Here is a 27,867-nt window from a genome sequence, read left to right as displayed (position 1 = left end):
CGATGAAAGCTGATTTTACACTGTTATATGTTTAGTTTGGATTCTCGGAGACCGACATCGTTGAGCTGGTTCCCTGAGTTAATGTGTGACTAACATCTGGCGACTTGTGCCAAAATTGGGAGAGTAGTCCCACAGACTAGTTAAGCAACAGCCGGACATAGTCATATTCACAAAATCATACTTCCAGCCAACGTCCCGGGCTCCCCCATCACCATCCCTGGGTATGTCCTGTCTCACAGTGGTATACAGTCGGGGGGGAGTGGCCCTGGGAGCCCTCAGCATTAACTCCGGACCCCGGGAAGTCTCATGGCGTCAGGTTAAACATGGGCAAGGGAACCTTCTGCTGGCTACCACCTACCGCCCTCCCTCAGCTGATGAATCAGTACTCCTCCATGTTGAACACCACTTGGACGAAGCACTGAGGTTGACAAGGGCGCAGAATGTACTCTGGGTGGGGGACTTCAAGGTTTTTCCTCGTGTCGCCTTTGGTTCTTTTGCCAATCACCTTAAATCTGTGCCCTCTGGTTCGCGACCCTTCCGCCATTGGAAACGGCTTCTCTTTATTTACTCTATCAAAATCCTTCATGATTTTGAGCACCTATCAAATCTCCCCTTAACCTTCTCTGCTTTAAGGAGAACAACCCCAGCTTCTCTAGTGTCTCCACATAACTGAAGTCCCTCATCCCTGGTACCATTCTGGTAAATCTCCTCTGCAGCCTCTCTAAGGCCTTGCCATCCTTCCTAAAGTGTGGTGCCCAGAATTGTACACAACGCTCCAGCTGAGGCCGAACCAGTGTATTATAAAGGTTTAGCATCACTTCCTTGCTTCTGTACTCTCTGCCTCTGTGTTAATAAAGCCCAGGATCCCATGCGCTTTTTTAACAGCCTTCTCAACTTGTCCTGCCACCTTCAAAGATTTGTGTACACACTTTGTTCATGCTTGAGTGAGGACAATGAGCCTTTCAAAAGGCTTTCGATAAGGTCCCGCATAAGAGATTAGCGTGTAAAGTTAAGGCACATGGGATTGGGGGCAAGGTATTGACTTGGATAGAGAACTGGTTGGCAGACAAGCAAAGAGTTGGAATAAACGGGTCTTTTTCCGAGTGGCAGGCAGTGACTAGTGGGGTACCGCAGGGATCGGTCCTAGGACCCCAGCTGTTCACAATATAAATGATCTAGATGAGGGAACTAGATGTAATATCTCCAAGTTTGCAGACGACACAAAGCTGGGTGGGCATGTGTGCTGTGAGGAGGATGCTGAGAAACTCCAGGATGATTTGGACAGGTTGGGTGATTGGGCAGAAGCATGGCAGATGCAATATAACGTGGATAAATGCGAGGTTATCCACTTTGGTGGCAAAAACAGGAAGGCAGATTATCTGAATGGCAATAGATTGGGAGAAGGGGAAGTGCAACGAGACCTGGGTGTCCTTGTGCACCAGTCGCTGAAGGTAAGCATGCAGGTGCAGCAGGCGGTTAAGAAGGCAAATGGTATGTTGGCATTCGTAGCGAGAGGGTTTGAGTACAGGAACAAGGATGTCTTGCTGCAGTTGTACAGGGCCTTGGTGAGACCACACCTTAAGTATTGTGTGCAGTTTTGATCACCTTATCTGAGGAAGGATGTTCTTGCCATGGAGGGAGTGCAGCGAAGATTTACCAGGCTGATAACCTGGGATGGCAGGAATGACGTATGAGGAGAGATTGGGTCGATTGGGCTTATACTCATTGGAGTTTAGAAGAATGAGAGGGGATCTCATTGAAACTCAAAAAATTCTGACAGGACTAGACAGACTGGATGCAGGAAGGATGTTCCCGATGGTCGGGGAGTCCAGAACCAGGGGTCACAGTATTAGGATAAGGGGTAGGCCATTTAGGACAGAGATGAGGAATTTCTTCACCCAGAGAGTGGTGAACCTGTGGAATTCTCTGCTAAAGAAGGCAGTAGAGGCCAATTCATTAAATATATTCAAGAAGGAGTTAGATATATTTCTTAAGGCTAAAGGGATATGGGGAGAAGGCAGGGACAGGGCACTGAATTTGGATGATCAGCCATGATCTCATTGAATGGCGAAGCAGGCTCGAGGGGCCGAATGGCCTACTCCTGCTCCTATCTTCTATTTTTCTATGTTTTTGAGCTTCTCGGCATCAAAGGGTCTGATCCTTGTCCTCACCTGACATCCATATGTATACTTGCATCTCGGAGAGACTTGCTGGTCTCTTTGAAGTGAATCGTAATGTCCCTAATACTGCCACTAACCAGTGATGGCATCTCGGCTGTTCCCGATCTGCACGGCTCCGTCCCACACTGCACTGAAAGCTAAGAGTAACCTTCAATCTACGTCTGAGCTGGGAGTGATTCATTTCCACAACCCTCACTGTTCCTCTTCATGAAACAAAATTTCACCAAGAAAATATTTCAGTAAAGTAGTACTGTAGTCCCGTGGTTATGGTACTGGACATCAAACCTAGTGGTTATGAGTTCAAATCCCATCGTCGTAAATCTTGTAATTTTAAGGTTGCCATTAGAAACCTTCCCCAGTCTGCATGACTCTGAAACGGTAACTACCTTCTGATCGCTACAGTTGCTGATACTTGTGTTAGTGGTACCAACTCCTGACGTGTGGATCTCGTACAGAGTCCTCTGTTGTTTTTGCAATTTTTTAGGCCAGATTTGTCCAACCTTTTATTTTAAGCTGCTTTTATACTGCGCGAAACGGTGTTACTGGCCCTAGTTCCCAAAGTGCTACGCTTGTGCAGCTGACTGCAACCGGCAGTAAACTTGCTGGATTCACTGCGGCTGAACAAACGCATCTATACCTCCTCGCCACGCAAGACCTGCGTGTTGGAGCCCCGGTGAAATAATGGAGCTGCTTTGTAAGACGGTTGTAGGTTCAGGCCCCGCTCCAGAGACTTGAGCATAAAATCTAGGCTGACACTCCAGTGCAGTACTGAGGCAGTGCTGCACTGTCAGAGGTGCCGTCTTTCCGATAAGACATTCAACCGAGGCCCCGTCTGCGCGCTCGGGTTGATGTGAAAGATCCCACGGCACTATTTCTAAGAAGAGCAGGGGAGTTCTCCCCGGTGTCCTGGGGCCAATATTTATCCCTCAACCAACATCACTAAAAGAGATTATCTGGTCATTATCACATTGCTGTTTGTGGGAGCTTGCTGTGCACAAATTGGCTGCTGCGTTTCCTACATTACAACAGTGACTACACTTCAAAAAGTACTTCATTGGCTGTAAAGCGCATTGGGACATCCTGAGATCATGAAGGCGTTGCAGTCTTGCTTTAGTGGGCCTGTGGGGCTGTGGAACCAGCAACCACGTGTAAATAGTTGCAATGCAAAGGACTAAATTCAATGAAACAGTTAGTTTAAAAATAAAATCAATTTTCTAATTAACTCCACAGGAGCATTTTACATTTAATACATTTTCTCTTTCATCACACTGAAAGAATAAGTTGATATTTGTTGCGTGTCATCAGTTATCAATCATTAAAATACTTGCTAAGCTACTTTCCTATTTTTTGCGATTCATATTTTAAAATATATTTGCACGCATTCATCAGCATTGTCTTAATGTGTCTTGCTGCCCTTATTTAACAATAATGGGCTTGGAGTCAAAGCCCAGGACCAACGGCAGTTCGATGTGGTGATGGAGACATGGCAGGATGTGCTAGATTGGCTCAGTGGCCTTCCCCATTTGTCCGCCACTTTGTGATACTGGGCAGTAACGTGTTCTGTTCGTTCAGCGTCCTGTCATTAAAACGTTCCGCTATAACCACCTTTGAATAAAACCATTTTAATATGTGCAATACTTTTATAACAACATTAAAGTTAGATTACTATTAAAATTAGCTGCAATGTTTTTTCTGGCAATAGGGAGTGAATTTTAAGTACTAGGTCAAGTGTGAAGCCCTTCTGTTTCCTTGTTATCTCTCCAGTAGTGATTTGGTCTTTTGCTTATTACAAGCTGACTTCTACTTTCTCTCCTATCCTAATTTGATGCAAACAGATTTACATTTTCATAATGTTGAGAGTCTCCAAGACCATTTAAAGTTTTTCATGCCTCATATAATCTAGTCTTGTTGCCCCCTGCTCCATGTGTTAGTTGTCTATTCTCTTCCCCTATCCCAAAGACTCCCCTTTTCTGGGGTACAGTTAAACAGGTGCCCTCTAGTACATTCACTCAAGTGATTGTGTGGAAAGCCTGGACATCAAATGGTGTTGGCCTATTGGACTGTGGCATTGAAGTCAAACCTCATCCTGCCCTCGCTCAATGTCCCCACACACGTGGTTTTCATCAGGAGGGACCAAGCAGCAATCGGGAGAAGACTCTTTTCTCCCTATTCTCTGGATGTGGGCGTCTCTGGCAATGCCAGCATCTGTTGTCCATCCCTAGACGCCCTGAGAAGGTGGTGATATAACTGAGTGTCTCGCGAGGCCACTTCAGAGGGAAGTTAAGAGTCAGCCATGTTGGTGTAGGACTGGAGTCACACATAGACGCAGACCGGGTAAGGATGGCAGGTTTCCTTAACCCCAAAAACCCCACGAATGAACTGATTGGGTTTTACGACAATCCGCCAGCTTCATGGACACTTACTGATACCAGCTTTTTAAAAACTGAATTCAAATTCTCAAACTGGCCTGGTGGGATTTGAGCTTGGAAGCTTCTAAATTGTATCGCTTGGTGCTACCGTTCTCTATTTGGTTTGGGAAAATTTACCATGACTTCATCAAACCTGTAAACAATGTACACCACAAACTTGGCGTCAAATAATCCTTCCAAGAAATAATGCTTAGAAGCTATTCAAACAAATGTCCATCCTTGTATGGAATCTTGCAGCACAGAAGGAGGCCATTCGGCCTGTCGTGCCTGTGCCGGCTCTTTGAAAGGGCTGTCTAATTTAGTCCCACACCCCAGCTTTTCCCCCATAACACTGCAAAGTATATCCAAGTCCTCCAAGTATATGTCCACAGGAAGGAAGGAGTCAATAAAATACTTGGTGGGAATATGGTGCCAGTCCTCGGAGTAAAGGTGAAGCGCCTTGGGAGGTTTTACTCAGTAAAAGGCACTCCATCAATGCAAGCTGTTGAAATGTTGAGAGTTTCACAGCCCTTCCATGAGTGGAATGAATATTCACAAGATGGATTCTGATAAAGGAGATCCAATGGGCCCCCTTTATCAGGATACCAACCCTGCCATCTTTCTATTACAGCATGTAGCTGTTTTGTAAATGCATGCAGTCTCTTCCTGGGCATCCTGCCCTTCACACCTTGAACCTGTGCCTGCTTGTCCTTGTGTATTCTGAAGTATTTGGGCTATACATTCTCTGTCCAAAAGTGTCCTCTTCTTAGGCAGTCCCTCGGAACCGAGGATGACTTGCTTCCACATTAAAAATGAGTTCTCAGGTGACTGATGAGTCCAATGCGGGACCTACAGTCTCTGTCACAGGTGGGGCAGACGGTGGTTGAAGGGGTGGGTGGGTGGGGTGCTTGGGTTGACGTGTGCTGCTTGCGCTTGGCTTCCGCTTGCTCTCGGCAAAGAGACTCTGGGTGTTCGGCGCCTTCCCGGATGCTTCTCCTCCACTTTGTGCGGTCTTGGGCCAGGGATTCCCAGGTGTCAGTGGGGATGCTGCACTTTTTCAAGGAGGCTTTGAGGGTGTCCTTGAAGCATTTCCTCTGCCCACCTGGGGCTCTCTTGCCGTGTCGGAGCTCCAAGTAGCGCGCTTGTTTTGGGAGCCTCGTATCGGGCATGTGGACGATGTGACCCGTCCATCGGAGCTGATCGAGCGTGGTCAGAGCTTCGATGCTGGGGATGTTGGCCTAAGCGAGAACACTGATGTTGGTGCGCCTATCCTGCCAATGGATTTGCAGGGTCTTGCGGAGGCAGCATTGGTGGCACCTCTCCAGTGCTTTGAGGTGCCTGCTGTACATGGTCCATGTCTCTGAGGCATACAGCCGGGCGGGTATCACTGCTGCTCTGTAGACCATGAGCTTCGTGCCGGGTTTGAGGTCCTGGTCTTCAAACACTCTTCCTCAGGTGACCGAAGGCTGCACTGGCACACTGAAGGCGGTGTTGGACTTCGTCATTGACGTCTGCCCTTGTTGACAGTAGGCTCCCGAGGTATGGAAAATGGTCCACGTTGTCCAAACCCTTGTCATGGATTTTGATAATCGGGCAGTACTGTGTGGCGGGGGCAGGTTGGTCGAGGACCTTTGTCTTACAGATGTTTAGTGTAAGGCCCATACACTCGTACGCTTCGGTGAAGGTGTTGATGATGGTTTGGAGCTCGACCTCTGAGTGAGCGCAGAAGCAAGCGTCATCTGCATACTGTAATTCGACGACAGAGGATGGGACGACCTTGGATCTGGACTGGAGGCGACTGAGGTTGAACAGTTTCCCGTTTGTTCTGTAGATTAGCTCCACTCCAGTGGGGAGCTTATTGAGGGCGAGATGGAGCATTGCAGCAAGGAAGATTGAGAAGAGCGTTGGTGCAATGACACAGCCTTGCTTGACCCCGGTCCGTATGTGAATTGGGTCTGTGGTGGAACTGTTGGTCAGGCTCACAGTTTGCATGTCGTCGTGAAGCAGGCGGAGGATAGTGACAAACTTTTGAAGGCAGCAGAATTTGAGGAGGACACTCCATAATCCCTCACGATTCTCTATATCTAAAGTGTATTGGGTGTTTGGGTACAATGTTCCACTAATATGGAGGGTTCCCCCTTGCGCTGTAAAGCAGTTTGGGGTTGGGTGGCTGCGGTAACAGCTGGAGTCAAACAGTGCCAGTGCGCAGTCCTTGCTTAAACTGGTTCAGAGGTAGTTTCACTCACTTTGCTTCTTATTTCCGAGGTGCAAGTTCCATACCTGTGAAGTAATTATCGCCTGGTGTTACCACATTCACATGCAGCAAGGGAGAAGACTTCTCCATTATTTTACTTTAGTGCCTTGTCACACCAACGTGCTTTGAAATACAGTGACTGTCAACAGTTGTTAATATCCAACAAAACAGTGAGTTGAATAAGAAATAGCAGCCGGAGTCGGCCATTCGGCCCCTCGAGCCTGCTCCACCATTCAATAAGATCATGGCTGATCTTTCACCTCCACTCCACTTTCCCCATTGCCCTTGATTCCCTTAATATCCAAATCTTGGTCTTCTGATTTAGGATGAATCCACCAATGAGGCAGCCAACACTCCTGTTAAGCTGCAGGGCCACGCAGCTTTGGAGGTCCCGCGCAGGCCGCTTCCCGGCTTTTCAGTGGGAATAAACGCGCATACGCGAAGATTTAACTAGGTCGGGCAGCCAGTTAAAGAGCCCGCGCACGGAAGAGAAAAATTACAGGGAACGTTGAGGCAGCAGTGCTGAAAACCGCCAGACTAGAACGTTAACCCGGACAACGCAGGAATTAGGAAATAAGTGCAAATAACACTGAGTGGCCTGGACTTTTGAAGGCCGCGTTACTCTGACTGATGTTGCTGAGACACCCCGGCCTAGATTACATATGGAGTGGTCGGTAGCACCCTAGGATAGCCACTCGCTGGTCCCTTGGTGCCTCTAATGGCAGCGATGTTGCTTTGTTTATTAACGTTGCTGCCAATGGTGCTTTGCCTGTAGGAATAAATGACCATAAACCACCCGCTTTTGATCTCATTTGGACTGTTTGAGAGTTTCACAGCCTTGTAATAGGCTTGATTCCTGTGGGAAAGGCATCAGTTGTTGATGCACCGCCTGGCACTGCTGGGCCGGGTTTGTAGACATCTGCACAGCACGGGAGAGTTGCGTGAAATCGTTCAGTTTCTGTAAGTTCCCTGCTTCCTGGCGTAAATCCATTAAACCTGTGTGTATCGGGTTCTCTCCTGCGATCACTCCTCAGAACGACCCCGTTAACAGATGCTGGTCTTCAGGCTTGCCTAATGAAAAAAGATTGCAATTGAGCGATGAATGATGAGCATCTGGCAGCATACAGTTAAGACGCAACGATGAAAGACTGATGGCACTGCCTCTCTCTCGGGCAGTCCCTCGGAACCGAGGATGACTCGCTTCCACATTAAAAATGAGTTCTCGGGTGACTGATGAGTCCAATGCGGGACCTACAGTCTCTGTCACAGGTGGGGCAGACGGTGGTTGTTGCCTTTCCAGAAGGTGGTGTAGCCTCCACCTTGCTCCTTGAGCTGGCCTGCCCCTGCCCGCCGGGTCTCACTTAGGGTGGCGATGTCGATGTCAAAACGTCTGAGCTCCCGGGCAACGATAGCAGTACGGCGTTCTGGTCTGTCACTGTTGGGGTTGTCCACGAGGGTCCTGACGTTCCAGGTCCCGAACTTCATTTTAAAGGGTGGAAGGTGCCTGTGTGTGAATTCTTTTAACGTGGGGTGGCCGTTGCACACCAGCTACCACACTGGTTCGACAGAGCAAGGTCTTGGTCCAACGGCAAGGGGATCCAAGACGATTGGAGACCAGGCTCTGCTACAACGGCCTAGCACACAAACATATTCCTACTGTCCTCCTCCCTCCTCCCCGCAGGTCCTCTGCCTGGGTTTCGTAGGATGCATTGTGGTCGTCCCGACCTCGCTCGACCTTGCTGTTGGCCCGTGCCGCACATTCACTGGACCCCGACCCCGCTGCTGGTCCACGCTGTGCCACTCCTGGGGAGTGGCACTACCTACATGCTCTCCAACAAACAGCGCTGGAAATGCACAACAGATCTGTCCGTGTAGTGACATGCTGATCCTTTGAGCCATTTATTTACTGTTTTTATTTTGGAGTTTAATACTGCTGTGCATCATGCAGGGTAACAGCAGCTTGCTAATTGAGCAATCACATTCCTGTCATGTGTCACTGTCAACACGTTGCTGCTTGTGACTTGAAATAGACGAGGGTAGGATATGTTTATTCTCAATATAATGTGGAGTGTGGCCGTGAACAGTGTTTTAACTCAAATATTCACCTGCTTCCTTCTCCGGTCAAATATTTGGTCTCTGTCAGCCATGGATCAGTGGGCAGCACTCTCGCCTCTGAGTCAGAAGGTTGGGGGTTCAAGTCCCACTCCAGAGACTTGAGCACAAAAATCTAGGCTGACGTTGCCAGTGCGGTACTGAGGGAGTGTCGGAGGTGCCGTCTTTCAGCTAAGACGTTAAACCGAGGCCCCGTCTGCTCTCTCAGGTGGACGTAAAAGATCCCACGGCACTATTTCAAAGAAGAGCAGGGGAGTTCTCCCCGGTGTCCTGGCCAATATTTATCCCTCAATCAACAGATTATCTGGTCGTTGTCACAATGCTGTTTGTGGGAGCTGGCTGTGCACAATTAGCTGCCACGTTTCCTACATTACAACAGTGACTACATTTCAAAAAGTACTTCATTGGGTGTAAAGTGCTTTGGGGCATCCAGAGGAGCTATAGAAATGCTAGTTGGTTTTTTTTTCTTTTCCCTGATGGCAGTAGCGTGCTATTGCAGTGCCGTCGTCCTGTGGCTTGTAGTGATAGCGCACTGCCTTGTTTCACCCACCCTCCTCCGTCTTCAGTGTCGGCTGCACTGTGCTGGGTGGGTGCCGAGCAAGGGTTTGATGTACTTTGCAATGGGAGGGTAGAATAAATCAGTCATAGCCAGGCACTTGTTTCGGGGCTCCCTGGTGGCTGACTCGAGCAGCACAGATGGAGGCCGTGGTCCATGGACAACTGGCTCCAAGTTGTTTGCAGGAGGGTCACAGTCCAGCAAAACCAAAATTAGAACAAGTTGGGACAATGGAGGGCAAGGTACCGTCAAGGGAAGTCCAGGTTAGTAGCCGAGGACCAGGGCTACTAGTTCCCAGTGACTGAATAAGTCAAATTCTGTTTTTTGTTATCAAGATAATTATAAATGGGGGAGGCCATTCGGGCCATCTTATCTCCTCCATCTGCGGAGATACTAATGTCCCCTCATTGTAGCATCCAATTGTTTCTTAAATAATTCCTGGGTTTTTACTTCCACTACTCTCCAGGTTTATTTCACAATTCAACTATTCTGTGAAATAATTATTTCCTGATATCAGCCTTAAAATGACCCTTTGCTAGTTTAAACCTACGTCCCCTAGTTCCACTCCAGTTTAATTTAAAGTAATGCTCTGGGCTCTTAACAATCTTGTAAACCGCGACAAGGTCATCTGTCTGATGCCGCCTTTCCGGCCTAAAAAACCTAAATTTCTCCAGTTTTTTTCTTCTAACTCATCTCTGATGCTAGGGACCATCACCACCATCTTCTCGAGGGCAACTAGGGATGGGTAATAAATGCTGGCCTTGCCAGCGACGCCCACGTCCCATGAACAACTAATATTAAAAAAAAAAAAAAAAAAAAAAAAAAATTCTTGTGGCTCTTTTTTGAACATTATATGGGATTCCAGGGGTTTTACTGGTATTTTGGGAATTGCATTCCGTCATTTATCCATGAAAACTGCATTGCAACGCCCTTGACGACGACCTATTTTTATTTGGTCCAAGACAAACTCTGGATACTGCGGTGTCGTCGAGCCTGTTAAATCAAATCACGTCCGGTATTCGAATGTCGGATACCAATGCATTGTCAGGTGCAGTCAATTCCTGCATTTTAATCTGCTTTTAAAATTTTGTTCCCTTTTTTAATTTTCTGAAACCGTGACTTCTTGCTGTGGCACAGTTTTGTGGTTGTCGGTCACCCTTGCCCAGGTGGTGCTAATGTGTGAGATTAGACAACAACTTGCATTTATATAGCACCTTTAACGTAGTAAAACATCCCAAGGCGCTTCACAGGAGCAATTTCGGACATAATTTGACGCCGAGCCACATCAGGAGCATTAGGACAGCTTGGTCAAAGAGGTAGGTTTTAAGAAGGGGAGAGAGGCGGAGAAGTTTAGGGAGGGAATTCCAGAGCTTAGGGTCCAGGCAGCTGAAGGCATGGCCGCCAGTGGTTGAGCGATGGAAATCAGGGATGCGCAAGAGGCCAGAATTGGAGGCGCGCAGAGATCTGAGGGTTGTAGGGCTGGCGGAGGTTACAGTGAGTGTTTTGCATGCTTCTTGACTGGTGGGGCCATCACAGCTCAACCAGATATCTGCATGTGTATACCAGCAGCGGATTGCAGTAGGTGTGGGAATGTTGATGCATCTCGTGGCACTGCTGGGCCTAGTTTGTAGAGTTCTGCACAGCACGGGAGAGTTGCATGAAATCGTTCATTTTCAGTAAGTTCCCTGCTTCCTGGTGTAAATCCATTAAACCTGTGTGTGTATCAAGTTCTCTCCTGTGATCACTCCCCAGAACGACCCCGTTAACAGCTGCTGGTCTTCAAGCTTGTCTAATGGAAAAAGATGGCAATCGAGCAATGAATGATGAGCTTTTTGAGTTACCCCTCCACCCACCTAACCTAACTGGAGCAGAGTGACATTGTAGTGTCCGTGCTGCCATTTCAGCTGGCACCAGCGAGTTCACGTCAGACCAGGAGCTGAACCTGGTATCTTTTAGTCTGTGTGGTTCAGTGCTTACCCCATGGCTTTACCCACGAGCGACGTTCCCTCTAATTTTTCTTTTGGTCCACGTGACCCCCTTTTAATGGGCTGCATGGGCCATTCAAAATTGTGCGCGGTTCTCCTATTTAAACGCTGGCTCACCGGCTGCGCAGGACCTCGAGCGCTGCACAGCTTAAAGGGACCATTGCCCACTCGGCCTTTGGGGATAGTGAGGATCTGCATTATTTTCTACTGTTGTCAGCCACTTCGATGATTTTTTAAAAATGGCACCAATCTTTAGGTGCTTAGGTAGAGCTCAACCCTGGTCAGAGGCACAAGGCATCCATCCATCCCTGGAAATGGTGCAGAGAAGGGTCACGAGACTGATTTCTCACGGAGGGGTGATGGTCTCCTCTGAGTCACAGTTAGATGCTTTGATTGGGGTCGGGGGGGGTGGGGGGTGGAAATGGGGGTGGGTGATCTGTGGGCTTCTCTTGCTTTGTATACTTATGGTTCCAGCGCACAATGGTTCTGTTGCAGTCTGCATTTATCCGAGTTGAATTCAACCTCTCCAGTGTGCCTCTGTTCCAAAGCAGCCACTTATCAAATTACCGTTCCCACACTTGTGTTCTGGTATGTGGCGGGATAGAAATCTTGTCACTGAACTGGTGGATGGTGGAAAGCTGAGGCATTCCTTCATGTCGGCCCGCTTGTTAACCCTTAAACGGACTGCAGGTTGTGTTGACGTAGAAAGGAATTAATGTGTAATTTGCAGAACTCTTGAAATGCTTTTGTCTATATTCCCAGAACTGTTGGTGAGCAGTGAGAATTTCTTTTGTCGCTTTTGTACAAACTGCAACAAGTGACTGCACACTCGAAGCTTGAGGGTAAGCTTTCAATTTGAATGATAAAGAAAGACTTGCGTTTCTATAGCGCCTTTCACGACCACCAGATGTCCTAAAGCGCTTTACAGCCAATGAAGTACTTTTTGAAGTGTAGTCACTGTTGTAATGTAGGAAACGCGGCAGCCAATTTGTGCACAGCAAGCTCCCACAAACAGCAATGTGATAATGACCAGGTCATCTCTGATGTTGGTTGAAGGATGAATATTGACCAGGACACCAGGGATTACTCCCATTCTCCCCTTCAAAATAGTGCCACGGGATCGTTTACGTCTACCCGAGAGAGCAGACGGGGCCTCGGTTTAACGTCTCATCCGAAAGACGACACCTCCGACAGTGCAGCACTCCCTCAGCACTCCTGGAGTGTCAGCTTGGATTTTTTTTTTTAATATACATTAGTTCATGGGATGTGGGCGTCGCTGCCATGGCCAGCATTTATTGCCCATCCCTTGTTGCCCTCGAAGGTGGTGGTGAGCCACCTTCTTGAACTGCTGCAGTCTGTGTGGTGAAGGTACTCCCACAGTGCCGTTGGGGAGGGAGTTCCAGGATTTTGACCCAGCGAAGATGAAGGAACGGCGATCTATTTCCAAGTCAGGATGGTGTGTGACTTGGAGGGGAACTTGGAGGTGGTGGTGTTCCCATGTGCCTGCTGCCCTTGTCCTTCTAGGTGGAAGAGGTCGTGGGTTTGGGAGGTGCTGCCGCAGAAGTCTTGACGAGTTGCTGCAGTGCATCTTGTAGATGGTATACATTGCAGCCACGGTACGCCGGTGGTGGAGGGAGTGAATGTTTAAGGTGATGGATGGGGTGCCAATCAAGCGGGTTGCTTTGTTTTGGATGGTGTCGAGCTTCGAGTGTTGGAGCTGCCCTCATCCTGGAGTGGGACTTGAACACACACCCTTCTGACTCCGAGGGGGGGGTGCTAGTCAGTATGTTGTTTTCAAACTTATCCCCCAAAAAGCAGCCGGTAGATTTTTTTTTTTTTAAGGCGTTCTACATTTAGGTCTGGCATTGACCTGTTGTGTTGAATGGCCTGTTTCTGTGCTGTAATTACTGTGCAAGACATTTCAACATTGCTGTGCTTTGGAGTGCTGGATGGTAGGCTTCTGTCTCACTGGGTGTGGGGGAAGTGGGGACCAGGGGCCATGAAGGCATGAAGGGGTATGGGGAGAGAGCGGGACTATGGTATTGCTAGAGGATCAGCCATGATCATATTGAATGGCGGAGCAGGCTCGAAGGGCAGAATAGCCTAGTCCTGCTCCTATCTTTCTATGAACGAGAACTTTACAAAAAGTAATGAAAAAAGTCTCCCCTCACCCCCGCCTTGCATAAAATGATATTTTTACAGGAATAATTTTACTGAAGAGCTTGTTTTGTACTTTATTATTCACAATACCTAGTGGTGTAATTTAAATGCTGATGAGGTGAAGTCCACTCCATTTGCATTGTGGGTTGGTACCTAAAAGCAGCTGTGCTATAAAGGTGCAACGCACTCCCTGATGGTGAAGGCACCTACTGCAACTTTCATTTATATAGTGCCTTTAACGAGTGAAACGTCCCAAGGTGCTTCACAGGAGTGTTCTCAAACAAAGTTTGACACCGAGCCACATGAGCTAGTAGGACAGGTGACCAAAAGCTTGGTCAAAGAGGTAGGTTTTAAGGAATGTCTTAAAGGAGGAGAGAGAGAGGCGACGAGGTTTAAGGAGGGAATTCCAGAGCTTGGAGCCTTGGCAGCTGAAGGCACGGCCGCCAGTGGTGGAGCAATGAAAATCAGGGACTTGTAACCCGCTGCTTTAGTATTGAGCCGATCAAAGCTGAACATCCCAGGCTTGAGACCAGGTCTGTCTTGAGAGCAGTGTTTGAGAGCTACATGTGGACTGTGGGTGAGAAGTCATCCAGAGTTCCCACTGTCTTAGTGATCCCTTCACTGTAAAATGCTCGCTTGGCTCCATTGCGATATCCTCCACAGTTGAATAGCCACTGATGATCTCTGCCCAGGCTCGGGTAAGGAGTGGCCACTTGGGTGCCTGTGTCACTGTACCCCAACATCTGTCAACTACTTCAAGTGTGGGGCAATACTCCAGATTGGGATGGAACCTAGTTATGCCATTGTATGTGATTTTACAATGTTGTCCCAGTGCGAATCCTGTTTTCACATCGCTATTGCTGACTAATATATTGAAACCTGCTGCGTTCTGCTTAAAACGTGTGTGAGATGGTGAGAATTCAGCAGTTTGAGGATCTTTGCTGCAGTGTATTAAGCTTGGACTTTCTGCTACACTCAGCAACTCTGATCATTGACATCTAGAATTCAAGCATCAAGTCTTTTCAACTCCCATGCCCAACCTGTTTCACCTCCCTTGCTGTGGTTGCTCCCTCCTTGCCCTTCGGCTACTGTATTAGAGTCAGTAGGTGTAATTTGTGATGAAATTTGAGCAGTGGGTGTCCTGTTTTTATATACTACCCCCTCAATGCTGAGATGTGCTCCAGCCTGGAGTATAGTTTGCATTGCTGTTAGCTCTCCCCTCTATTGGAATGCACCCCTAAAGCAAAGCCTTTTCTAAGGCACATATGCTGTCACCCTTCTACCTAGTGTCCTCCACCTAGGGTTGCCAATTGTCCTGAAGCTTCCAGGAATTGAAGATTAATCTCTTGGACACTGCTGTGAGCAAACCCGGGAGGAAAAATCATAGGGGCATGAATTCCTTGAGAGAACGTCTGCTTATTAGTTATAACAATATTGAAGCTGGGGGGGTGGGGAATGCCGTTTGACTGGGCGGTGTGCTCGGAGGCGGGAGACCTCCAGGAATACACCCAACCAGAGTTGGCAACCCTATTTCCAACCTCGAGAAAAAGTGTATTCTCTTCTCCCACCTCCGCTTAACGTGACGGCTTGCTCTTTAACTGCAGTGGCCTCATGCATCATTTGTGCTCTGATTCTGTTTGCCTTCGACTAGTAGGATCCACTTGCTGCTCAGAGTATGATGCAGAATTGTCGACCAGTACTAACTCTGTCGATTCCTTGGTGCAGTAAAAGACTCTAGGGTGTGGGGAACTCCAGGACTGAACACCGTTGAATCCCCTGAGCTAGTTGCTATGTATCCTAGGGTATTGAAGGAGACAAGGCGTGACAATTGTGGGATATCCTCTAGTCAGTAAGATTCATTGAATACTGGAGAGGCTCTGCAGGTTTGGAAACGAGCAAAGGGCCTATATTTATTTGTCAGCCCTGGCTCAGTGGGCAGCACTCTTGCCTCTGAGTCAGAAGGTTGTGGGTTCAAGTCCCACTCCAGAGACTTGAGCACAAAATCTTGGCTGACATTCCAGTGTAGTACTGAGGGAGTGCCGCACTGTTGGAGGTGCCGTCTTTCGGATGAGACGTTAACACGAAGCACCGTCTGCTGTCTCGGGTGGACGTAAAAGATCCTCTGGCGCTATTGGAAGAGGAGCAGGGGAGTTCTCCTCTGTGTCCTGGGAGCTTGCTGTGTGCAAATTGGCTGCCACGTTTCCTACATTACAACAGTGAGTGCACTTCAAAAGTTCTTAATTGACTGTAAAGCGCTTTGGGACATGCTGAGGTCGTGGAAAGGCGCTATAGAAATGAAAGTCTTTTTATTTAAAGGGAGGGCCAAATCTGACCCAGCTAATTGCAGGCCTAATATCAGTATCAGGCAAAATAATTGAAACATTGTCAGGAGTAAAATTGAGGAGTACCTATGTAGCATCATAATATATAAAAAATAGCCAACATATATTCTGCTTGATAAATGTTCTTGGGTGGCTTTAAGAATGTTTTGGGCAGGAGCCAAGCGGGTTTGGCTTTGGTCTTGCCGATGTTAAATTGGAGAAAGCTCTTAATCCATGATTTGGTCACGTAACCAGTTAGCAAGCAGTGGTGGAAAGGTAGCATGGGTCTAGAAGCTAACTGCATGCCTATGGGTGAAGTTAGTCAGGATCAGTAGGTAGCTGCAGAAAAGGAGGGGGGTCTTGGGATGATCCCGTGAGACATTCCTGAGGTAATATTGCATGGCTGGGAGGAGAAGCATTTGCATAATAGAGAGAGAACAAATGTGCATTTATATAGAGCTGTTGACGTCTCCGGGATACCCCAAAGTACTTAACAGCCAATGAAGTACTTCTTGAAGCATGGTCACAGTTGTAATGTAGGGCAACGACAGGAATTTTGTGCATGGCAAGATGCCACAAACAGCAGTGAGAAAAAAGACCAGATAATCTGTTTTTAGTGATGTAGGTCGAAGGATAATTGTTGACCAGTTGGGAGAATTCTCCTCCTTCTCTTCGAGTGCCGTGGGATCTTTTACCTCCACCTGGGAGGGCAGACGGGACCTCAGTTTAACGTCTCATCTGAAAACCGGCACCTCCAACAGTGCAGCACACCCTCAGTACTGGGAGTGTCTAGATTATGTGCTCAATCTCTGGAATATCTGCAGCCTGAATGAGAGTGCCACTTCGGTGCTTAAATGATTTTGTGATTTGGCACAAGACCACGAGGAACAGTTCCGGGGCTGCCCTCAGTTACAGAAATTATATATCTGATCAGTTTGGCTGGATGTGAGCGGTGCATCAGGAGGCAAAACCTACTGTTGGTACATTCCTACATAGATTTTTGTTTTAAGCTTTTAAACTATAATAACACTTTTTTAATCTGACACTTGTTTACTTCTGATGTTTACACTGCTAAATCTTGCTAGCCTACTCTGCCAGTCAATATGATCATGGCTGATCTTTGGCCTTAACTCTGTGTGGATGCATAGGAACAGGAGGAGGCCATTCAGCCGCTTGAGCCTGTTCCACCATTCGGTTAGATCATGGTTGATCTGTATCTTGACTCATCTACCCACCTTGGTTCCGTATCCCTTAATACCCTTACCCACCAAAAATCTATCAAACTCGGTTTTGAAATTTTCAGCTGACTCCCCATCCTCAACTGCTTTTTGACAGAGAATTACAGATTTCCGCCACCCTTTGTAAGAAGAAGTGCTTCCTGACATCACCCCTGAACGGCCTGGCTCTAATTTTAAGGTTCTGCCCCCTTGTTCTGGATTCCCCCCACCAGAGGAAATAGTTTCTCTCTGTCTACCTCATCAACTCCTTTAATCATCTTAAACACTTCAATTGGATCACCCCTTAATCTTCTATACTCAAGGAAGTGGAAGCCTAGTCAATGCAACCTGTTCTTATCCACTGGCATGTACATAGCAGACACCAAGAAGAAATACATACCTATGACAAAGTATTGCTGTGCTCTTACACAATCCCTTCTGCAGTAACGTCTTGTAGATGGTACACACTGCAGCCACTGTGCCGGTGGTGGAGGGAGTGAATGTTTAAGGTGGTGGATGGGGTGCCAATCAAGCGGGCTGCTTTGTCTTGGATGGTGTCGAGCTTCTTGAGTTTTGAAGCAAAACTCATCCAGGATTGGGACTTGAACAGACACCCTTCTGACTCCGAGGGGAGGGTGCTACCAACTGAGCCATGCCTGACACTTGACAATACAAGAGCTTCATTACATGAGGCTTGGTGTCGGATCTGAGGGGTTATTTATTTATTTATTTATTTTTTTTTGAAGAGCACGAGCTAGTCAGTATGTTGTTTTCAAACTTATTCCCCAAAAAGCAGCCGGTAGATTTTTTTTTAAGGAGTTCTTCATTTAGGTCTGGCATTGACCTGTTGTGTTGAATGGCCTGTTTCTGTGCTGTAATTACTGTGCAAGACATTTCAACATTGCTGTGCTTTGGAGTGCTGGATGGTAGGCTTCTGTCTCACCGGGTTTGGGGGAAGTGGGGACCAGGGGCCATGAAGGCATGAAGGTATATGGGGAGAGAGCGGGAATATGGTATTGAGATAGAGGATCAGCCATGATCATATTGAATGGCGGAGCAGGCTCGAATGGCCGACTCCTCCTATTTTTCTATATTTCTAACAATCCACTTTATTTGCCAGTGTGGTCTACAGGCTGTGGTTTCCAGGCTGACGAGTGAATGTGTTGTTAAATCTGAGTGAGTAACCCCAGCTGCATGTCTCTCCACAGATCACACGCGATGTAACGTGTGGATTCTAGATGGCGAGCTGTACCACAAGGGCCTTCTTAAGTTTGCGGTTTCTGCGGACAACTTGCAGAACACGCTGGCGGTCTTTGTGGCAGACATGGCCAGGCCTTGGACTATCATGGATTCTTTGCAGAAATGGGCCAGCGTCTTGCGCGAGCACATCGACAAGCTGAAAATCCCACCCGAGGAAATGAGGGAACTGGATCAGAAAAGTGAGTATGAGATCAGATTTTTTAATGTTGGTGCAGTGGAGGGAATGTTGGTGGTTCTCTGTTCCCCTACCAGGTGCCACTGGTGTGCTCCAAGTACAGTATTCAGTGCTAGTGACATCTAGTGTTGATTTTAGAACTGTTCTATCTATTATGACACGGTGTGTAACTGCTACTTAGAGAGGTGTCCAGTCTGTGATGTTGCTGTTCTCGGCTGTAGTGATGGGTTCATTAACCTGCTTCGCCGGGACGAGGTTGCTTCTGACGCTCTGAAATGTAGAGTCTTCAGAAAGATCAAAACATCTATTTTTGTTGGATTATGAATTTCTGATTTGGGTTTCCCTTGTCTGTGTGCACGGCTCTGCAAAAAGGAGTTAGGCGGGAGAGTGACAAGAGAGAGGAAGGAATCGGGCGACAACTGGGATCGTTGAGGGGCCCGTGGAGGGTGTTGACTTCATGTCATCCTGTACGACCTCTTTTTTTTGACCTGATGTTGAGCGTGAGAGCCACTGTGCATCAGGAAATGCCTCTTCTCCTCTCCTGCTTCGTACCTGATGCCCCAGGTCAGTGGGAGAGAGCGGTTAGCGGTTTGTTAGATCGGGGAACTTGACAGTGGGTATTTTTTTCCCGATAAACTGCATTGTACTTTGTAATTGGATGCAACTTATATTTCGTATTCTTCAAGGTGGAATTGTCAACAAATCTGCTTTGTCCCTTGTGTTCTGTTTGTGGTATTGGGTGATGCTACTGGAGTTGGGACTTTATAGTCCTGGGGGTGCGGTTAACCTGGTGGTTCTGGTACTAGACTAACAATCCAGAGGTGGGGAATTCATCTCCCACCATGGCAAGTTGCGAAATTTAATTCAATAATAGTTTGTGAGCTCACATCCCTAAGGAGGAAGAGTCATCCTTGGACCGCGGTCAGATATAAGGGAGTGGGGTTGCAACACGGGAAAGCTAAATACAAATGAGGTCATCTTTCTCCTCTGTCTATGGAAGCCTACAATTGCCCCATGTGCCATTCTTGCTGAGTGTCCACACAGACCCATTTCTAGCACAGACTACTCGATAATGCCCCCACCACTCCCTTGACTGAGACTCGCCAAGGCTTCTTCGGCAGCACCATCCAAACATGCGACCTCTTCCACATAGAAGGACAAAGGCAGCAGGCGCATGGGAACACCACCACCTCCAAGTTCCCCTCCAAGTCACACACTATCCTGACTTGGAAATATATCGGCCGTTCCTTCATCATCGCTGGGTCAAAATCCTGGAACTCCCTCCCTAACAGCGCTGTGGGAGCACCTTCACCACACGGACTGCAGCGGTTCAAGAAGGCGGCTCACCACCACCTTCTCAAGAGCAACTAGGGATGGGCAATAAATGCTGGCCCTGCCAGCGACACCCACATCCCATAAACAAATCATGTTTTAAAAAGCATAAACAGAGCATCTGACCTGGGACCTTTTACCAACTGAACCTTCGAGGCGCTGTCGGTTTTATTAATTCTGGGTTTCGGGGACTGGTTAATGTAGCGGGCCTTTCCGTTCTGGGTCCAAGCCTGAACCAAAACAAAAGTCAGCTTTGTTTGCTGGCTGTAAAAATCCTTGGTATGCAAAGTCTCAATTCAGTTTTAGTTGACACGGGGCCCAACAGCCCAAAAAAAAAGCTAATTGGCACGGTGTTTTTACAGCTCTGCCGGCTGCACCCTATATTATCACCCCACGTTTGAACCGATGGCATCACCAGATCATCATCATATGGGTCTATGCATGTTTGTCAGCTTAAGGGAACCAGTATCAGGGAGATGAACATGAGCAACTGGTCTCTGTCTTTGCACCCCACAGAGAAATGGACCTCTCCAATTTAGGATGTTGTGGGCCTGTCTGTTCCCCGCTTCTCTTCCACATCCTAAGATTGAAACCCAAGGCTCCTTGCTAATGGCTCTTCAGCAGGCACAATGTGAGTTTGTTGGTAAATGTTTGTAAAAGGGGATGGTGATTCTCTGACACTGCAGGACTCCACCGGAACACTGCTGCACCTCAGGAATGAGCCAAGCCAATAGAGACTCTTTCACGTGGGGATCATTGATCTGTGTCCAGATGTGGCATTTTAAATACAGGTAGACTACCTTTTATCCGAACTTCCGAAAACCGAAACCCTCTAAAAACCGAAGGTTTTTTCGTTCAGCGTAAGTCATGCGCACGACATGACCAGCGTGGCGCACGACCCCCCGCCGACCCCGACCCCCGCCGACTTACGCTGAGCAGAGGGTCAGCGTAAGTCGTGCGCACGACCCCCCCCCGCCGACACCCCCGCCGACCCCGACCCCCGCTGAGCAGAGGGTCAGCGTAAGTCGTGCGCACGACCCCCCCTCCCGCCGACCGACGCCGACCCCCCCGCGGACCCCCGCCAACCCACCCCCGACAAATTTCCCAGTCTTATAAAATACCTTCCGAAATTTTCCGAAAACCGAAACACGGCTGGTCACGAGGTTTTCGGATAAAGGATAGTCTACCTGTACTACCAAAATGGGTAGTATTTTGCTTCCCAACTTGAATTGGAAAATCTGTGGGTTTAACACAAAAGATTGTCAGTGGAATGTGCACAGAAGCAGCGACTGTGACTCCTTGCACAAGCAGCCAGTCATTGTTCCAGTTGCTTCGACAGCTGACTCTCGGAAATTGGCACTATATTAAAGAATGCAGCTTAATTTCATCACTAAATGCTTTTATATTGATGTCCGTGACAGGTGCCCTGTACTCGTGCTATTTATGGCACGCTATCAATATAAAGGGAGGGAGCTCTGCACTTGCAAGGGATGTTGTGGGCCTGTCTGTTCCCCTCTTCCACATCCTCAGATTGAACCCAAGGCTCCTTGCTGATGGCTCTTTAGCAGGCACAATGTGAGTTTGGTAAATGTTTGTAAAAGGGGATGGTGATTCTCTGACACTGCAGGTCTCCACCGGAACACTGCACCCCGAGAATGAGCCAAGCCAATAGAGGCTCTTTCACGTGGGGATCATTGATCTGTGTCCAGATGTGGCATTTAAAAAAAACAAAAAACAAAAAAAAACAATTATAGGTTATTGAATTTTGGATGAAAGAAAGACATTTGCATTTATATAGCGCCTTTCACGACCACCGGACGCCCCAAAGCACTTTACAACCAATGAAGTACTATTTTGAAGTGTAGTCACTGTTGTAGTGCAGGAAACACAGCAGTCAATTTGCGCACAGCAAGCTCCCACAAACAGCAATGTGATAATGACCGGATGGCTGCCAGTTAATTGCTGTGCATCAGACTGGTTCTGTAATGCACTTTTTTTAGGAGAATCCAGATTTCCACATAATCCTAGTATGCATGTATGTATGTATAGACGGATGGACTATTAATAAATTGATTTTTATTATTGGGCGTCAACAGAGACCTGGGGGTATATGTGCACAAATCATTGAAGGTGGCAGGGAAGGTTGAGAGAGAGGTTTAAAAAAGCATACGGGATCCTGGGCTTCATAAATAGAGGCACAGAGTACAAAAGCAAGGAAGTTATGATGAACCTGTATAAAACACTGGTTCGGCCTCAACTGGAGTATTGTGTCCAATTCTGGGCACCGCACTTTAGGAAGGATGCGAAGGCCTTGGAGAGGGTGCAGAAAAGATTTACGAGAATGATTCCAGGGATGAGGGACTTCAGTTACGTGGATAGACTGGAGAAGCTGGGGTTGTTCTCCTTAGAGCAGAGAAGGTTGAGAGGAGATTTGATAGAGGTGTTCAAAATCATGAGGGGTCTAGACAGAGTAAATAAAGAGAAACTGTTCCCATTGGCGGAAGGTTCAAGAACCAGAGGACACGGATTTAAGGTGATTGGCGACATGAGGGAAAAACTTTTTTACACAGCGAGTGGTTAGGATCTGGAATGCACTGCCTGAAAGGGTGGTGGAGGCAGATTCAATCGTGGCTTTCAAAAGGGAATTGGATAAGTACCTGAAGGAAAAAAAATTGCAGGGTTACGGGGAAAGGGCGGGGGAGTGGGACTAGCTGAGGTGCTCCTGCAGAGAGCCGGCACGGGCCGAATGGACGCCTTCTGTGCTGTAACCATTCTATGATTCATTCTATGTTTCTAATTAGTTCTAACACTTGGGGTAGTATGCAGCAATAATATACACCTGTGCAGTCTGACAGTGGATCGGAACTAGCACAGCAAGGACTTTCACCAGTATTGCCACAGAAAGGTTTGTTACTACCTGATGTGAATGGTGTAAGTCAGATTTAACACATGTTTCTGTTTATACATGAATTTTAATGTGCATATACGGATATCAGAGAAGTAGCTGGGAAATTTGCTGTGGTTAGATCCTTTACTGCGTCTTAAGCGGTAGAAAGTAATGGAAATGCTGTGGTCATCTTTGAAATGAAGGATAAACTGCTCCATCTGTCAGTGGAAAGATCTGTTATTGGATCTACACTTGTGATCCATGAGAAGGAAGATGACTTGGGCAAAGGTGGAAACGATGCGAGCTCTCGAACAGGAAATTCTGGAGGACATTTAGCCTGTGGTGTGATTGGAATCGCTAAAGAGTGAAATGAATATGTCTGGGGAAGGTGGACAGTTGACCTTGTAATCTAGGCTGATCCGCAGATCAGTTTTCCCTTATGGAGCAGATCTTTCTTTCCTGTGTAAACTAGTCTTTAAACAACATCCACGTGCGTTGGGTACAATCACCGTAACATACATCACATCACTGGTACTGGTCTAAAGTCAAAACATTGATTGCAATGCAAAATACATCGTTCTCATTGTTCAGCGTTAAAGTATGCAGGCTCTCCCCGTACATTTTGTTAAAATGACGGATTAGGTTGATCTGCAGAGGCTTCAATTTTCCTTTTATTACGGAGGAGATCTTTCTTTTCGCCCCCTGTGTCAATGAAGTACAGGCTGTCATCTGTCTTTTCAGACACGAGACCGCCGACCGTCCGGACAGACAGTCACTCTCCTGCTTACAAACTGGCCTCCATCCATGGAGAGAGCCGTGCTAGACCACAGCTTAACCCTTTTTAGGACCGAATGTCGTTCGGTTGTTTTCTCAGTTGCTTTTTTGAATGGGCTGTGTTTACACAATGTGAGAAGGTTGTTCCCCCATCGGCTGTGTAAATTCAAAAACATGATGTTTCCCCAGTGTTGTCCAATGCAAATCGCTGACCAGTCACAGGTGAGGCTGCAGTTTTTGGACACATGCACTCATTTCCGTACAAAACGCCTGACACTCAATACAGGTAAATGTACTTCACACCAACGTTCCCTGTAATTTTTTTTGGCCCTACGCAGATCCTTTAAGAGTAATAAAATGCTGGCCTTGCCAGTGACGCCCACAGCCTTTGAATGAATAATAAAAAAAAAAATCGTGGAGAGATCCATGGCAACATAATTGCTTGATAATGCAATTTGCTCTGGCTGTACAGTGAGGTTTATTGCTGCTTTTCCAGCTGTGGCACATTGTTTCTTTACTGGTTGTTTATGTCACTGCTTTAGCCATGTTGGGACTGTTTGTTTTCAGCTAGTTTAAGCCATTGAAAAGTTTGCTTAAAATGGGCAGTAAATGGAATATAACGTGGTTGGAGTTTGTACCTTGCTCCGCTTCACCGTTCAGTGGACTGTGCACTTCCTGCCTGCTGCTTACTCCCAGGATACCCGAGCGCTCTGGGACAATGAGCTCATCAGTTGGGGGAATCACTGGAACTGCTCCAGAGCTCAACAGCAAAAGATCTTGCAGCTTTGTTTTGGGCAGGCATCAATAATGAATCCTGTTTGTTGAAGAATTGACACCGAAGTGCTTCAGTTTGAATCGGTTCTAGACACTCAGATGTTGGTTGCTGGAGAGAACATAACATAAGAAATAGGAGCAGGAGTAGGCCAATCGGCCCCTCGAGCCTGCTCCGCCATTCAATAAGACCATGGCTGATCTGATCCTAACCGCCAATCCACTATCACAGAACCATCTCCTGAATCTAACAGAATTAGACACACGAAATAGGAGCAGGATCAGGCTACACGGCCCCTGGGCCTGCTCCGCTACCCACAGGGCCATGACCATTCCGAACCTAGACTCCTGTCCAAATTCCTGCCCGCTCCCCGTAACCCTTAATTCCCTTTTACTTCTAGGAAACTGTCTATTTCTGTTTTTAAATTTATGTAATGATGTAGCTTCTACAGCTTTTTGGGGCAGCATATTCCATGGACCTACCACCCTCTGAGTGAAGTAGTTCCTCCTCATCTCAGTTTTGAAAGAGCAGCCCCTTATTCTAAGACTATGCCCCCTAGTTCTAGTTTCACCCATCATCGGGAACATCCTCCCCGCATCCACCCGATCCAACCCCTTCACAATCTTATATGTTTCAATAAGATCGCCTCATTCTTCTGAACTCCAATGAGTAGAGTCCCAATCTACTCAACCTCTCCTCATATGTCCATCCCCTCATCCCCGGGATTAACCGAGTGAACCTTCTTTGTACTGACTCGAGAGCAAGTACGTCCTTAAGTATGGACACCAAAACTGTACGCAGTATTCCAGGTGCGGTCTCACCAATACCTTGTACAACTGAAGCAATACCTCCCTATTTTTATATTCTATCCCCCTAGCAATGAAAGCCAACATTCCATTGGCCTTCTTAATCACTTACTGCACCTGCATACTAACCTTTTGAGTTTCGTGCACCAGGACCCCCAGATCCCTTTGTACTTCAGTACTTTCCAGTTTCTTGCCATTAAGATAATAACTTGCTCTACGATTTTTCCTGCCAAAGTGCATAACCTCACACTTTCCAGTATTGTATTCCATCTGCCAAATCTCTGCCCACTTACTTAGCCTGTCTATGTCCCCTTGCAGGTTTTTTATGTCCTCCTCACTCACTACTTTCCCTCCCATCTTAGTATCATCTGCAAACTTTGATATGTTACACTCGGTCCCCTCCTCCAAATCGTTAATATAGATTGTAAAGAGTTGGGGACCCAGCACCGACCCCTGCGGAACACCACTAGTTACTGATTGCCAGTCTGAGAATGAACCATTTATCCCAGCTTTCTGTTATATAGCCAATCCTCGTGTCCAAGCAGAGACTTGCAAACTTAGCACTGTACTTTTAAAAAAATATATGTCTACACGCTGCCCCGTCTCTCTCGCAAGTGTTTCTGTCTGCATCTCTGTTCTTTGCATCCATGAAAAGTTGGGCACTGGAACCATTGGAGGCTCCATAAGCAGCAGTACCGCTCACTCGCTGTTGGTGCATTGCTGATCAAAGGTGACTTTTGATCTGGGCCTGAAAGTAATACATATCTGAACTAGTTCTTGTGCTATGAAAGCACGTAACAAAACTCTGACCATGGGGACAGTTGCCAGCAGTAACATAGGAACAGAAGTAGGCTATTCAACCCTTCGGGCTTGCTCTGTCATTCAACTAGATCGTAGCTGATCTGTTCCTCAACTCCATTTATCTGCCTCTTCTCCATATCTCTCAATACCCTTACCTAACAAAAATCTAGCGATCTCAGTCCTGAAACTTTCAATTAAGCCCCAGCATTCACAGACTTTTTTTGTGGGGTGGGTAGTGAGTAATATCCACTTCCCTGTGTGTGAAATGGTGCAGCCTAATTTCACTCTTGAAGGCCTGGCTCTTTTTTCTTTTGGTTTATGGGATGTGTGCGTCGCTGGAGGGTCGGCATTTATTGCCCATCCCTAATTGCCTTGAGAAGGTGGTGGTGAGCCGCCGCCTTGAACCGCTGCAGTCCGTGTGGTGAAGGTACTCCCACAGTGCTGTTAGGGAGGGAGTTCCAGGATTTTAACCCAGTGACGATGAAGGAACAGCTGATATATTTCCAAGTCAGGATGGTGTGTAACTTGGAGGTGGTGTTTCCCATGTGCCTGCTGCCCTTGTCCTTCTAGGTGGAAGAGGTCGTGGGTTTGTGAGGTGCTGCTGAAGAAGCCTTGGTGAGTTGCAGTGCATCTTGTAGATGGTACACACTGCAGCCACAGTACGCCGGTGGTGCAGGGAGTGAATGTTTAAGGTGGTGGATGACGTGCCAATTAAGCGGGCTGCTATGTCTTGGATGGTGTCGAGCTTTCTTGAGTGCTGTTGGAGCTGCACTCATCCAGGCAAGTGGAGAGTATTCCATCACACTCCTTACTTGTGCCTTGTAGATGGTGGAAAGGCTTTGGGGAGTCAGGAGGTGAGAGGCTCGCCACAGAATACCCAGCCTCTGACATGCCACAGTATTTCTGTGGCTGGACCAGTTAAGTTTCTGGTCAATGGTGACCCCCAGGATGTTGATGGTGGTGGATTCGGCGATGGTAACGCTGTTGAATGTCAAGGGGCAGTGGTTAGACTCTCGCTTGTTAGAGATAGTCATTGCCTGGCACTTGTGTGGCACGAATGTTACTCGTCACTTACCAGCCCAAGCCTGAAGGTCGTGCAGGACTTGCTGCATGCGGGCATAGATGGCTTCATTGTCTGAGGAGTTGCGAATGCAGTGTTCAGTTCCAATCATCAGCGAACATCCCCACTTCTGACCCTATGTTGGAGGGAAGGTCATTGATGAAGCAGCTGAAGATGGTTGGGCCTAGGACACTGCCCTGAGGAACTCCTGCAGCAATGTCCTGGGGCTGTGATTGACCACCAACCACCACAACTATCTTCCTTTGTGCTGGGTGTGACTCCAGCCAGTGGAGCGTTCCCACCCCCGCCCCCCCCCCCCCCCCCCCCCGGATTCCCATTGACTTCAGTTTTACCAGGGCTCCTTGATGCCACACTTGGTCAAATGCTGCCTTGATGACGAGGGCATCACTCTCACCTCAGATTATACCCTCTTGTTCTGAATTTCCCCATGGGAGAAAATGGTTTCTCTTTATCTAGATCACCCCCTCAACCTTCTAAACTCAAGGGAACACAAGCCAGGTTTATGCATCCTGGCATCATTTAATCCTTTAAGCCCCGGTATCCAAGGCCAATATATCTTGAGGTTCGGTGCCCAGAACTGGACGCAGTACTCCTGATGGGCTGATGATAACTTGAACAAAAATAGATTGGGACGGGGGGGACATGAGAACAGGAGGAGGCCATTCAGCCCCTCGAGCCTGTTCCACCGTTCAGTTAGATCATGGCTGATCTGTATCTTAACACCATCTACCCGCCTTGGATCTGTAACCCTTAATACCCTTACCCAACAAAAATCTATCAATCTGT

The 27,867-nt window shown here is 47.5% G+C and overlaps 1 protein-coding gene across 1 annotated transcript in view; it reads left to right on the top strand.

Annotated features, from left to right (window-relative positions):
- The window catches only part of dync1li2 (dynein, cytoplasmic 1, light intermediate chain 2), a 108,313-nt gene that overhangs the window by 9,066 nt on the left and 71,380 nt on the right, over window positions 1–27,867 (top strand). The window contains exon 4 of the mRNA XM_085992059.1: window positions 18,402–18,739. Within this exon, the coding sequence (XP_085848185.1) occupies window positions 18,402–18,739 (338 nt within the window). The remainder of the gene's footprint in view (window positions 1–18,401; window positions 18,740–27,867) is intronic.

This window comes from Somniosus microcephalus, chromosome 6 (assembly GCF_052327205.1).
Source record: "Somniosus microcephalus isolate GS21.2 chromosome 6, FLI_Smic_1.0, whole genome shotgun sequence".
Classification (NCBI taxonomy): domain Eukaryota; kingdom Metazoa; phylum Chordata; class Chondrichthyes; order Squaliformes; family Somniosidae; genus Somniosus; species Somniosus microcephalus.
This window is presented reverse-complemented; position numbering and strand designations above follow the sequence as displayed.